General features: G+C 66.1%; 1 protein-coding gene across 1 annotated transcript in view; it reads left to right on the forward strand.

The window, feature by feature from the left end:
- The window catches only part of MRPL23 (mitochondrial ribosomal protein L23), a 28,742-nt gene extending 27,022 nt beyond the window's left edge, over positions 1-1,720 (forward strand). The window contains exons 2-5 of the mRNA XM_044682083.1: positions 106-319; positions 408-490; positions 642-715; positions 1,512-1,720. Of these exons, the coding sequence (XP_044538018.1) occupies positions 106-319; positions 408-490; positions 642-715; positions 1,512-1,676 (536 nt within the window). The 3' untranslated portion in view covers positions 1,677-1,720. The remainder of the gene's footprint in view (positions 1-105; positions 320-407; positions 491-641; positions 716-1,511) is intronic.
- The last annotated feature ends 12,033 nt before the right edge of the window (positions 1,721-13,753 follow it).

Below are 13,753 nucleotides of genomic sequence, written 5' to 3' on the forward strand. Positions count from 1 at the left end.
GCCCTTGATTCAGCGAGGACTGGGGGGGGGGGTGGCTCGGCCGCCAGGGGGCGCGTGGGAGACCCCGCCGGCGGCTTCGTGCTCGCACCCCCACGGCCGCCGGAGGGCCTGGGCCGGGCAAGCGGGAGGGAGGTGGGGCCCCGTGTGCAGAAGGGGAGACTGAGGCCGGGGAGCTCGAGCTGGGCCCTCCCCGCAGGTACCCCCTGTACCAGGCCGGGAACCCCCAGCTGCGCGTCTTCCGCACCAACTTCTTCGTCCAGCTGGTGAGGCCGGGCACAGCCCAGCCCGAGGACACGGTGCAGTTCCGCATCCCCATGGAGTAAGTGCTCGGCCGGGGGGTCCTGGGCGGCTCCGGGGCCTCGGGCCGGCCTTCACGGGCCTTCTCGGGCCTCCCGTCTGTGCCACAGGATGACCAGGCTGGACCTCAAGAACTACCTGCAGAGCATCTACCGCGTGCCCGTGGCCGCTGTGCGCACCCGCATCCAGCACGGTGAGTGGCCAGGAGGGGGCGCCCCAGGCCCAGGAATGCCTCTCCCTGCTTTGGGCCTGAGCTCGAAGGCCCGGGGCCGGGGCCGGGCCGGGGCTGGGGGTGCCCAGTGAGCACTCTCGGGCCTGGCACAGAGACCCCCCCCTCCCCCCAGGCTCCAACAAGAAGCGGGACCACCGGAACGTGCGCATTAAGCAGCCGGACTACAAGGTGGCCTACGTCCAGCTGGTGAGTGAGTGGCCGGCCGGACCTTTGCCCCTCACAGTGTGTGCCCCGAAGGCACGTCCCGCTCCTGGCCTTGGCTTTAGGCCCAGCGGAGCCCCCGCGGCGGGTGGGGGCGGGGATTGCCCAACAGCCATGAGATAAAGGGGAGATAAAGGGCTGTTTGCTTGGGGAAGGGGAGCGGCAGGCCCCGGGCCCTGGCCTTGGGCTGGGGGTGGGGGTCATGGGGGGCCTCGGGAGGCGGCGGCCGGCACTCCCCGCCTCGGCCGCCAGATGGCAGCAGCGCTCTTGGGGAGCGGCCGGGGCAGCAGACAACAAGTGGCCGCAGAAGGCCCCTTCGCGGAGGCTTCGGTTACGGGGGCTTTGAGTCACCCGAGCCGGTCGTGAAAACTGAACTGCAGCCCGGAGATCCCATGTCAGCAGCTGCCGCGGGCCGCGCTGTGTCTAATGGCCCTGCCGGAGGGGGCCTCCATCCCAATTTGTAACGGTGCCCCCCCTCCGGGCCTGGCCTGGCTTTCCCTCGTGGGCCCCGGGGAGGCGGCCGGAATGGCGTCGGCGCTGCTTCCCTTCCTTTGTCCTGGCCCAGGGAGCCCCCTCCGGCCCGGCGCAGCACCCAGGGGCCCAGGCGGCCTTGGGCTCGCTGCTCTAGTCAAAGGGGCCCGCCCAGAGCTCGTTGGCGAGGCCCTCCTGGCCTTCCCAGCCGCCGTTAATGAGGCCACGAGCCCGGCGGCGCTGCCCAGAGGGAGGATCATGGGGGGCTTGGGGGGGGCCTCGGGCCGATCCGGGCTTCTCTCCCCCGCAGGCTCACGGGCAGACCTTCACGTTCCCGGATCTGTTTCCCGAGAGGGAGCTCAGCCCCGAGGCGGGCTCCGTGGACGCCATCCAGAGCCAGTTTCTCGAGGACGAAAAGCAGAGGCAGAAGGGGGACCCCCGGCGCGGGGGGGTGCCCGACTGGTTCGGCTTGTGACGGGCGGCAGAATTAAAGCTGGGCCTGCGGGAAGCCCAGAGCGAGCTCTGCCTCAGTTCCCTTTTTTCCTGCGTCACCTCAAAGCGCCTGTGCCGGTGGCAAAGGCGGGAAGGGCGGGAGGGAGCCCCGGTGTGCCCTGCGGGACTGAGACCCAGAGCAGGCAGAGCTGGGAGAGGGAGGGAGAGAGGGAGGGACACCTAGCGCCCCCCAGCGCCCCGGAGCTGAGCCCCAGCCTGGGCTCCCAAGCCCAGCCCGGATCTCCACTTTTATGAGTGGCCCTCGGGGCACGGCCTTTCACTCTCCCCCATGGCAGCCCCTCGAAGCCCCGAGGCTGTTGGGGGGGAGGTGCCCCTTCCACATCCAGAGCGCTTCCAGACTTCAACCACCTGTCTCTAACTGCCGCCTCTGCCCCCTTCTGTGAAGGGTCCTTGAGCACCGCATCTCCGCCCCCCTCCCCCCAGGAGAAGGCCCTCAGGAGGAAGCCTTCCTCCCCCTCCTCCTCCTCCTCCCCCCAAGGCCACCGAGTCACTGAAATGAGATGGGACTGGTCAGCAGGCGATGGATGATCCGCCCTCCCTTAGTGCCAGACTGGGCAATGGCAGTGCGGGGAGATTAGAACCCGGGGCCTCGGACTCCCAGAAGCGCCTTTCTCCCTTTCTTGGCCACAGCAGGAGAGCCGCCCTGGGAGGAATGGAAGTGGCCTCCCCCCGCCGCTGCTCCAGGCCGGTAGCAGAGAGGGGGCAAAAAAGCGTTTTCCTGTGAGAGCCGCAGCTCCCAGCGCTCAGCAGAGTCCCAGCCCTTTGGGGCAGTGGAGGCAGTGGAGGCCCTCTTAGCCCTGCTGGAGAGGGAGCATGTGGGATTCCAAAAGACAATGGGGGTGCCCTGCCTGGCTGCTCCCTTCTCCCCAGGGGGACTGGGGCTCCTCAGGGCTTCTGGGCAGCCAGCTGTTCCCTTTGGGAACCCTAGGAAGGGGGGGTCAATGGGCCCCAGTGTCCAAGAGGGGAAACCAAGTCCCAGTGAGGCACTGAACTCCTGGGGAGAAGGCTGGGGCCTCCCTTCTTCTGTCCCAGCAGCCCCTCAGGCTCAGGGAGGAGGGGAGGAAGTTGGCTCGGGCCTGGCCCATCCTGCCTGTGGTTTTAAAGTCCTGTAAAGGCCAGAAAGTAAAGGCCCAGAAAGAGTTCAATTGTACCTTCTGAAGGAAATGCTTGAGGGCCTCGAGAGCTTTGGGGCCTCTAATTCACAGCAGAGAAAGGAATCTCACACCTCATCATGTGGGCCGGCTGCCGGCCCTCGCTGAGTTCTGGGGAATGGGAATGCCATCAAGGACGGCTCTGGACAGACTGTCTGCCTGGCGGGAACTGACTGAGCGGCCCCAGCAGGGACCAGGACCCGCTTCCGGCCCCCCAGTGGAAAAGAAACCTGGCCCCTTCCTCCTCCTCTTCCTCCTCAGCGGTCCACTCTGCCCCCCACCCCACGGCCCAGTGCTCAGGACCGTTTGTGGGGTGATGAGCCCTGGGGAGCCTCCCCCTTGTTGGGAATCCGTCGCCAGAGAGAGCCCAAAAGGCGCAGCCCTCGGGAGGGCTCCCACATGGGGCTCCCTCCTCCTCCTCCCCCCCTTCACAACTGGCAGGATGGGGGCATCCCGTGGCCCAGCTCTCAAACCCGAACTGCAAGGGTAACGGGGTAACGGGTTCCTGCCATCCCCGCTCCAGAGAGAACAGAGGAGCAGCGAGGAGAGGGGTACGGGGGGGGGGGAGCCCAGCGGGCACTTCTTCCAGCCGCTCTGGAGCAGGTGGGGGCACCTCTGGGGCCCAGGTCTTCCCTCTCGTGCACACAAAGGAGGAAGCTAACCCCAATCCCTCCTCTCCCCCTTCAGGCCCGAGGTGTCTGCATGGTGCCCCTGAGCCATTGGGTGGTCCCGGGCAGGGCCCCTCTGGAGCTCTCCAGGGGAACACCACCTGTTGCCGAGGCTACAAAGCAGCCGTGAATTGGGGTCTTGGCCCCTCTTTCCAGATCTGTTTCTGGCTCTGTGAACATATCCAGACCATGTCATTGCTGGAACAGGGGATAGTCCCCAAGGGAGGGCCGGCCCCTCCTCACCTAGCCCCCCTCCCCGCTCCCGCCTCGCCGAAGCCCGATGGGATTCCCAGAGCAGCCTCCTCGGCCAGCTGCCTGCAAACATCCTGTTTATCCCTGCGCAGGAACACTTGATTGAAAGATAAATAGCACGAGGTTGATTAGAACCACATCCCCCTCCGCCTGGACATCACCAAGAATGACAGGCCGGAGGGGGGGCCACACGGAGCTGGAACAAAGGAGGCCGAGGCCCTCCGGCCGCCCCCTCCAGTGGACTGGGAGAAGGCCTTGGTGGACGGCCAGGGCCTGCCGCCCGGCCTCTAGTGCCCTCGGGGGCCAGAGTGAGGCCCAGAGGAGCTGGAGGAGGGCCCGCGCGGTCCCCTTCTCTCTCCCCTGTCACTGGGGAGGAGGCTGGTGCCGGGAGCCCTTTGGGAGAAAGGCCAGGGGATGGGCACGGTGGGGTCCCCGGACACGAGTGAGCGCCTTGGGAGGCCGCAGAGCCCCTCGGCCAGAGCTGGGCCTTCCATTTCCTCCAGCCGTATTCACTGTGGCAGGCCGGGGAGCTGGGCCTTCCAGTGAGTGAGTGAAGAGAAAGCATGTCCTGTCCCGGCCGGCAGCTCCAGGCACAGAGCAGACGCAGGAAGAGGCAGCCAAGGGGAGCCCCCTAACCCCCAGCATCCTGGCCTGGAAGCAGCTCCCTCCTGCCCTCTGGAAAGTCCCAGGCTAAGGCTCCACTTGGGGGCAGGGCTCCCCTAATCCTGCCCAGCCGGGGGGTGCCCCTCATGGAAGTCCTTGGGCCTTGCTCAGGCTGCATTTCCTGGCCATTCTGCGGGCTCTGAGAGGGGGAGGGGGAGAGACAAAGAGCACCTTGTCTCAGTAGCCCCAGCCTCGGGCGTCTGCCATCCCCCCAGCCTCCCAAGCAGACAGTGGGGGGGAGGGAAGCCAGACCTCACCTCTGGGCTTCCCGGGCTAGCCTGGGGGGGGCAGCCAGCTTCTCTCTTGTTGAGGCAGCGGCCCCCCCCAGCCAGCGTGCGGGCCCAGACGCGTGGTTTCCCCCCAAACGATCCCGCCAGTTATGGGCATCTGTTGGAGCAATCAGCCCAAGAAGCTCCAAGGGCACCTCTTGGGGTGAGTGCGAGTGTCCAGGGGGCCCCTGGCAGCCCCCCAACGCACATACACAAAGTAGGTGTCCTGGGCAGATGGCAGACACAAGCTCTCCCCGGGTCCCCCTTGAGCAATGCCAAGGAATGGGGCTGCCGGGCAAGAAGGGTTCTGTGTGTTGGAGTCCCTGCCTGGGGAGCAACTTTGGGCTGGAGGTCCGGATCCAAGAGGCGCCGATTGGGCTCGACGGTCCACGTCCCCAAGTCCCCTGCCCTGTGGGGGAGGCTTTTCTCCACCAGAGCCTGGCACGGGCCAGCATTGAGCACCCACTGTGTGTCCGGCGGGCCCTGTGCCAGGAGAGACAGAACCCCTGCCAACCCCGGCCCCTGCTTTCCCCGCTCCCTTCTCCCCCTGGCCTTCCCCTTCCCTCACCTCAGTATCCTGATCCAATTACAGCAGGCGCCCTGCCCCCCTTCGTTCAGGCGGCCTCAGAGAAGGCCGGGCCAGACGGCTAGGGAAACTGAGCCCAGGAGGGCCACCCAGGGAGTCAACGAGGGCGGCCGCGGGGTGGCCTCCTCCATTCACTCCCTGCCCTGCTCCGAGGGCCCTCAGCCCTCAAGGATGGACTCATTAGCACATTGTCCTCGGAGGGCTCCCGATTGTTTTCCTGTCTCCCCAATTATATTGTCACTTGGGAATCTCTTCATCCCTTTGACCTTCCCCCGGCCGCTCGGCACGCCGGACAAAGCCGGCCCCAATGATTGACCGGCTTCCCTGCAGAGCTCAGGGAGGGCCAGATTAGCCGGGCTGCTCGGGCCCCAGCTTCCTCTTTAGCCCCCCGGCGTCTTTGCAGACATCCAGGCAGGGCTGGGTGGGGGCGGGGGCACTTTGTGCAGGCTGACGGCCTTTGTCCAGCTGAGAAGGGACCCCAAGGGCCCGGCGGGGAGCAGGAGGGGGTGTGAAGGGCCGCTCCTGCCTCCTCCCTCCCTCCCTTCTTCCCCCGTCGCCGTCTCCCTCGCTAGAGCCCGCTGGCCGGGCACAGCAGGGTCAGGCCTAGCATTCGAGCTCGCCCCAGCCTCAGTATTTCTTTGTAAATAGGGTTTTGCCTAGACAAATAATCGGCATTTGGGGGTTGCTCCCACATCTGGCTTTGATTGACTCCAGTCTCTCCGCACATGCTTCAGCCTTGATGTTCTGACTGAAGGAATAAAGGGCCGAGGCCCCTCTCCCCCCCAACGAGGCCCAGCCTTCCAGCCAGCTCCACATCCGGCCCCGGCCCTCCAGGCTTCTCCAGGAAAGGGCCGGGGTGCCCAAGGCCATGGCAGCCCCAAGTGGCCCAGGCCCCCCACTTGCCTCTTGCGGCTCCCCAGACCTCGGGGGACGGTGAGTCGCCTTCCCCACGCTCTGAAATTAGTTCCATCATTCCCCTAGATGGAGGCGTCGGAAGCGGGGGCTCAGGCGAGCCTCCCAGCCTCTCTGCCAGGCTGTGGGGCTGCCCTCTCGGTTCGCCCGTCTTTCTGATGTTCCCCCTTTGTTCCCGGCCGCCTTTCAACCTTTACCCAGCTCTTCCGCCCCCCCCCCCACTGCACCCCGTGCCTCCGGAGAGCCCAAACCCAGAAGATGGCTGTGCTCAGACTGCCCCGGTGACGGCTTTCCCAGGCACGTTCTGCTGGGCCTGAAGCTGGCCGCTGACCCCCTCCCTGGAGGCCCTCTGCCTCAACTTGCCCAGAGGCAGGAGAATGGCCCTGATGACCTGGAGACGCCCAGGATTCCACTGTTCTTTGGCCAGGCCTGTCAGCGCAGGACGGGCCAGCCCCCGCCTTGTCCTTCCTGGGTGGGGATGTCTGGAGAGCCCTAGCTTGTGTCTCATTTCTAGAGGCATCGGTACCTTGGACTGGGCTGGGCCAAGGGGCAGAACCTTGTGGTGGCACAAGAGGACACTCGGGGATGTCCATCTCGGGCACCTCTGGCTCTTTTGTCTCCAGTCGAGTGAGGGGGAGGGAGCACGAGACCCCTCCCACTTCTCTGCCTGTCCCCTTCCCTGTCTCTTTGTTTCTCTTTTTCTGACTTTGTGTCCCTTTTTCTCCGTTTTTCTTCTTCTCCATCTCGCTTTGTCCCCGGCTCTATCTTTGTCTCTCTTTTCTCTGTCATCGTCTCGCTCTCTCTGTCCCTCTTGTCACAACCTGCCTCGGCGTGGAGAGCCCCGAGTGCCCACCCCACGGCCCCGAGACGTTAATGATTGGTTCCGAGTCCTCCGGAATCAAGAAGCCTCCGGGAGCCCAAAGGCCAAGCCCAGAGAGAGGACCGTAGATGGCCCAACCGAGACCCAAGGAGCCCGGAGCCACGCCGGACGATCCCTGGGAGCAGGCCGGGGTTGGGACCAGAGGCTGGACAGGGGACTCCCCTTGGCTTCTCCTCAGTTTCCCCATCTCTCCAGTGGGCAGAACAACCCGTCGGCCCCCTGCCTTTGCCGGAGAGCCCTCTGCCCACCTGAAAGGGCTCTGGAAGGGGGAGTCCCTGATTATTATCCCAGAAGCCCCAAGAGCTAATAATGCAGGAGATGAAAGCTGGGCTCTCTGGGCTGTTTTGTGTGTGTGTGCTCGAGGAGGGGCCGCCCTTCGGAGCTGTCTGGCTCGGCTCGTGGGAGCAGGGGGGCTGCATTCACCAGGCCCCTTCCTGAATGGTCCCAGCTGCAGCCGCAGCCCCCAGCCGGAGGGGAGGGGAGGGGGGCTCGCGACAGGTCCGGGGCAGAGAGGTGAAGGGGTCCTCTTAAATAGAACAAGGTGGCTGCCTTTCATGCCTTTTCTTTACGAAGTGTTTGGAATCCCGACAGCGCAAACAGCTGGACGCTGCCTGCCTCGGCTCTCTCCGAGACTTTACTGGCGGCCAGCTCTTAAATAATTCTTATAAAAACCATGTCAGCTCCAAACTGTGTGGTACCTGATTTGTGGCCCTCATAAAGCCCCAAACCTTCTGCCGGAGAGGTAGCGGCTCCGGGCTGCGGGGGGAGGGGAGACCGGCCGGGTCTAGCCGCCGAGGGCCCCCAGCGCCGAGCTGGGGCCCCTCGGCCCCTACGGGAGCCCCCCGGCCCCATCCGAGGCCCAGCCCGGCCAGGGCTGCCCACCCGCCCCCTGGCGTGGAGGGGACATCTCCTCTCCTCTGATCTCCTGGCGAGATACGAGAAGGCGGAGGCACTGAGGCTCCAGGGGTGCCAGGCCCTCTGCCCGCGGCCACCCACTCTGCCCTTGAAGTGCACCGGGTGTCCCTGTCACGTCTTATTCCTTAATTAATTCATTAGCACGCCTGCAAACGGAGCGATTCCAGGGCCTCGGCTGCCAGTGTACCCGATGTACAAAGGAGATAAGGAGAGCAGGACTGGGCCTGGGCAGCCCGAGCCCCCCACACTGCCCCTCCCTGGCAGGCCTGGGCGTGTGGATGGGGAGGGGTGTGCTAGGGACACGGCAGAGGGGACGGGCCGGCCAGAGGCTGCCCGGGGTCCCTGCCTCCTTGAAAGGTCCGGCTGCCATCATGGTCATCGTGTCAGGGTCAGTGAGGAAGAGGGAGGGAAGGGCAGGGTTCTCCCTGGGCACAGATACCAGCCCCTTAGAGGTGCCCGGAGGCGGAGGAGGGGGACGGGCAGCCCCTTTTCAGCCTCCCTCCTGGCCCCGAGACCCTGCAGTGACTTTCGCTCCCTGCCCTGTCTGCCTACCCGTCCATCCACGGTGAGGGCAGAGCTCTTTCTGGTGGCCGGAGCTTCCCAGAATCTGCTCCTGTGTTCTCTCTGGCTTGGCATCAAGCCCACGTCCTGCCCACCCCCCAGGGGTGCCCCCGAAGCATCTGGGGAGAGGACCTGTGACCCCCCAAACGGGTAGGCCAGACCTGACCCCCCCCAATGGGCAGGCGCTCGGGCCGTGCCTGGACAAACACCCAGACCCTCCCTGGGATGGCCGAGGCTGGCGGATGTCCCCCCTCCTCCCCCTCCCAGGCCCCCTGTGGAGAATGCCCCCCTGACCTCTGGGGGGAGGGGAGGCAGGCTCAGTACCTAACACATGGATCGGGGCTAAAGGAGCTGTGATAATAAGCACCAAATGTGAAGGCAGGAAAGCTAGTGGCCGCCCTCCCGTCCTCGGGCAGCCTGGCCTGGGCTCTGTGGGCACCGGGGAGGGGGGACTGATTGGGGGCTGCCCAGCGGGGAGCGGCCCTTAAAGAGCCGGATCAAAGGGAGACCCATGAAACAGCCCGGCTCATTAGTGCAGGCGGCCAGTGGGCAGCGCAAAGGGCGAAGGGGGGGTCTGCTGGGAAGCGGCCTCCCGGCTTAAGAAATCAAACCCCTGCCAGGAAACACATGCTCAGGTCACAAAGCGCCTGGCCCGGCCCTGCTCCCCACCCCCCACGCCTCTCCCAGAGCAGGGAGCTACGGAGGGCCGCAGCCCCCCAAAGAGGGGAGGGCAGGCCGTGCCGCTGGCAGAGGTCGCTCTCTCCCCTGGGCTCCTCCGGCCAGCGGGACGCCGGGTGGGCATCCTATCATGGAGGCTTTCCTAGGGGCCCCCCCAAGCAGTGCCAGTCCTGCTCCTGGTCAGGGTCCCAGAGATCTTGAGACTGGGCAGCTTCAGGGCTCAGGGAGGAAGGGCTGGGGGCGGGGGGGTTTGCCAGGCCCAGAGCCCCGACTTTCCCTTCCGTCCCAGGGTCCTTCTTAGCTCCTGGGGGTGTGGGGAGGCTCATAGGAGATTGTGGGCCAGGAAAGGGCCCTCCCCAGGCCAGCCAGCCCAGGCTCTCCCTTGCCCTGCCACCTCCTGTCCAGGGATCTCAGAGCTGGAAACCATCCCCGGGCCCCCAGCCCCCTTCGGAGGCCAGAAGGGAGCCACGGGCTGCCCCAAGTCCCAGCAGGAGTGTCCGAGGCAGGATGTCTGGGCTCCCCTGAGCCCCCGGCATGACCCTTAGCCCCCCTGCCCCCACCTCCATGTGGGTCTAGGCTGGTGACGTGCTTGTGTTGGGCAAGGGTGGGGGATGCCCACCGTGCTTCTTCCCTGTGGGGGCTTGTCTCGGACAGACACGGAGAGTCCTTCCTCCAGCCCGGGCGTTCCGAGTGGGCCCAGGGGCTGGAGAGCGAGGGGAGACTTGGGGGGCCCTCGGGGGTACCGGATACGCTCGTGCACGAAGGGGCCGCTCGCTTCATGGGAGCCTGGGCAGACAGCCTGGCTCTTTGCCCACTGGGCCATGCCAGCGGGCACCCCATCTCCTCTTTGGCAGTAGTTGCCAGCCCAGTGCCGTGTCCATGCCCATCCTGGAGGACTTGGTGCCTGGCAGCAGCAGCATCTACCCCTTTGGGGCTCAAGGACTGACGGGGGAGTGGGGGACCTGTATGTCTGGCATGGGGCACCCTGGCAGGGGCAGCGTCGGCTGGTACGGTCACCGGGTTCGTGCAGTCGTGCCCGCCCCAGCGCCCTCGTGGGCTTTTCTGAGGGACTCGGTAACTCCCGTGCCACTCGCTCGCCCCTTGGGGCTCTCCCCTGGCAGCCTGGCCCATCCCCCGTGGCCTCTCCGGAGCCCCCAAGCTTTAAGGCAGGGAAAGTGGGGGGGGTCCCCGACAGCGGGAGTGCAGCTCCCTGGCCGGGCAGGGGGCTCCTGGGGAAAGGGCTCGAGTCAGGAATGTCAGCAGCTGCTCCTGCCTCGTCCACACCCCATCGGAGCAGGCAGCCCCCCCCACTCTGGCTGCCCAAGTATGCGCCGCCCCCCCAGCAGACAGTCAGTGAATGTTCTCTATGCCTGCAGCTTCTTTTTAGGGCAGCTGAATACCTTCTCAGTTGTCTGCGATGGCCTTATAGAGACAGCAGGAAGGTCCCAAGAATCCCCTCCCCAGCCCGAAATATCCCCCCACCCGCCTGGCTGCCTCCCGCTGAAATTCCAGCCCCGGGGACTCATTCCTGGGAGCTCAGACAGATCTCTATTAAAGCACAAAAGCAGGGCCACCTTATTAGGGTTCTTTCATCTCAATGAGGTCATTAGGGCCTTTTCAATGGGACACCATCTGGGAGCCGAGGAGGGGGCCCCGGGGAGGGGGAAGCAGCCAGCCTGCGTCTGCTCTCCCGGCCGGCCGGCCGCGGCGACTGGGTGGGCCGCCAAAGCCGGCTTCGGGCCCTTCGGGGTTCGGCCACCACACACAGACCGGCCGGGCCTTTCCAGCCCTCTCACAGGGGCTGCCTCTGCGGGGCCCTTCCCGGGCGTCTCCCTTTAGGGCGAGCTCGCCGAGGCTCTGGTCCCCGGGGTGCCCCCTTGGCCTTCATCAGCTCCCCACTTCCTTTCCGGCCCGGGCAGCCTCGGGGATGGGGCGAGGGGCCCCGGGGTGCCGGGAGCTCGGGGCGGGGGCAGGAAGGGTCAGCGTCAGGCCAGAAAGGAGCCGAGTGTGCACATTGGGGACACGAGGCTGGACACGTGCGGGCCCGGGCTGACGGGAACAGGGGAGTTAAGTTTAGCGCGGTATGCGATCATGTGAGCCCCGAGGAGCCTGGGTGGCTCCAGGAGGGGATGTCAGGGGTGTCGGGTGGGTGCTATAATGGGCAAGGAATGGGCCGGGCCCGGCCAAGTTCTTCACCTCTGAGGCGAGTTTCCTTCACGGGCTCTTCTCGGGTATCATCGCTATGGCAACCCCAAGAGGGGGCCAGAAAACAGACAGGAAATAGATTGGCATCCCCATTTGGGACGGGGCAGCGGCACCGAGCGCCGCCTGAGTGGGGAGAAGACGATCCCTCTGGGCGGCTCCCGCCCAGCAGCTGTCTTCTGCTTGCACGCACCCCATTCCTGAGCTGGGACGGGAGGGGGGCTTCGAGCCGGGGGGAGGGGCGCCGCCCTCTCCTCGGAGCAGCCTTCCGTGTGCCTCAGTTTCCTTTGCTGGAAGGGGAAGAGAAGCCCTCCCCTCGCTGCCCTTTTCCTCGGCCCCCCTAAGAAAAACAAGGAGCCAAAGCAGAGAGTGTTGTCAGAAAGCAGCCAGACGCTGGGTGGAGAAAGCCTTGGAAGCGTTTGTGGGGAACAAGTGAATGAAAGGCCCCCTTGTTTCTGTTGGCACGGCCTATGCCTCGGGACGACGGAGGGGGGCAACAGCGGGCCGCGCTGCTCTGCGCGGCCCCTCGGCAGGCCTGCTTCTCATTGAGGGGAAGTTTCTCAAGAAGAATTGGGTGAAGGGCTCGAGGGGGGGCTTCCTCCCTTCCTCCCGCTCAGGCCCGGGGTGTCTGGGGACGAGTCTGTCCGCCCCTTCGCCCGAGACGCCCAGGGCCCGGGGAGGGAGGGGCCCCTCTGGGGATGGCCCCCCTGGACCTGGGTTTGGTTCTGAGCCGGCTTCCCCTCAGAGGCAGGGGCAGAAAGGGGGGCCGCCCACCGGGGCCCTTGCTGGACCCCTTCGGGCGGGCTGATCCCACCTCTCTGTCCTCCCGTGGCTGAGCAGGAAGGGGCCACGAGCCTGGTGCCCGGCTACGTGGATAACCTGGGCGTGGGGAGGGGGTCCTTTCTAAGCCCTGGCGCTTGCTTGGGTTTAAGAACACTCCTGAGAGGGCTCCCGGCTTCCCCTGACCCACCTGGGGTGGGGGGCACACAAGGGCAAGAAGAAGAAAGGCTCTGGGGCCCCCCCGATGCTGGGCTGTCCAGGCTGCACGCACACGCCATGGTCAGCCGAATGGATAGGCCACGGCCGGCCACGGGTCCGCCCCGGCTCCCTCTCTGCCTGCCCGGGACGAGCGGGGTTCTGAGCAGAACCCGAGCCCCGGGCTGGCCGGCTGACCCAGAGCCCAGCGGCCCGAGGGATGTCGAGGCCCCAGTGTGAAGGGAGGCTGGCGGCTCGCCCTCCTGTCCTTCCCAGGCAGGCTTGGGGTGAGGGATTGTGGCACAGGCGGCCACTGTACGGGCAGGACGGGCCGAGCCCTTTCTCAGGGGGGCCGGCAGGCTCCGGGCCGGGGGCTTCCCCATGGCGTCTGGCCTCCCGCTGCCCCCTCGTGCCCCTACGTGTGCCCATCCCGACCTCTCCGGGCACAGGGATACGCGCCACGCACTTTGGCACTCGCTCGTACACTGGCCCGTATTGTTCTTTGTTCCGGCCCTGGAGACATCTGCCCAAGTGAGGCCCAGGCAGCTGTCCCTGGAACCCCAGCCGTTTGTGGGGAGCAGAGGCGGGGGGGCCCGGGGCCAGGACGATTCGAACCCAGCCCCCCCGCCTCAGGCAGGAGCCGCCTGTGTTCCTCCAGTGCATTTCTCTGCCCTGGGCCGGGGCAGCGGGTTCCAGATGAAAGGGGGCCCGGGCTCTGTTTGAAGTTGGAATTGGGGGGCTTCCCCGACATCTGCACAGGCTCTCGGGCGGGGAGGACCCCAGAGGTCACGTCCCCCAGCCCCCGAGCCGTGCAGGCTGATGGAATCCAGAGGGCCGCCGCTGAAAGGAGAGACACGTTCAAGATGTGGGCGAGCGCGAGGGGACCGGCTCGCCCCTCAGAAACTTCCCGACTCCTCGGCCTCCCTCTGGGGGCCCCGAAAGGGTGTCGGGAGCCACCGTGGCAGCTCGTCAAAGGGTCTATTGTTAAGTCCCCCTCCCCAAAAAAGGCATCTGTCCGGCTGGAATCCGGCTCTCGGGCCCCCCCGCCGCCGCCGCAGCTGTCCAGGATGCCTGGGAAGGCCGCTGCCGCGCTAAGCCCCCAGCCCGCGCCCAGCGCCAGCCCTAAGCCCCTCGGCTGTTCCGCACACATTGTTGCTAATAAGCAGTAAGTTTCCCTCCCACCAGAGGTGCCCGGCTGTCCGGCTGTCAATGGGGACATTCATTTGGGAAAGTTCACGGTTCCGAGGGCGGCCCCTCCTCCCCGCTCCCAGCAGCCCCCTGTGTTTTCCTTGGGGGGGGGCGCTCCCGGGGCTCCCCGAGGCCCCTC

Source organism: Gracilinanus agilis, chromosome 6 (genome assembly GCF_016433145.1).
Source record: "Gracilinanus agilis isolate LMUSP501 chromosome 6, AgileGrace, whole genome shotgun sequence".
NCBI classification, from domain to species: Eukaryota; Metazoa; Chordata; class Mammalia; order Didelphimorphia; family Didelphidae; genus Gracilinanus; species Gracilinanus agilis.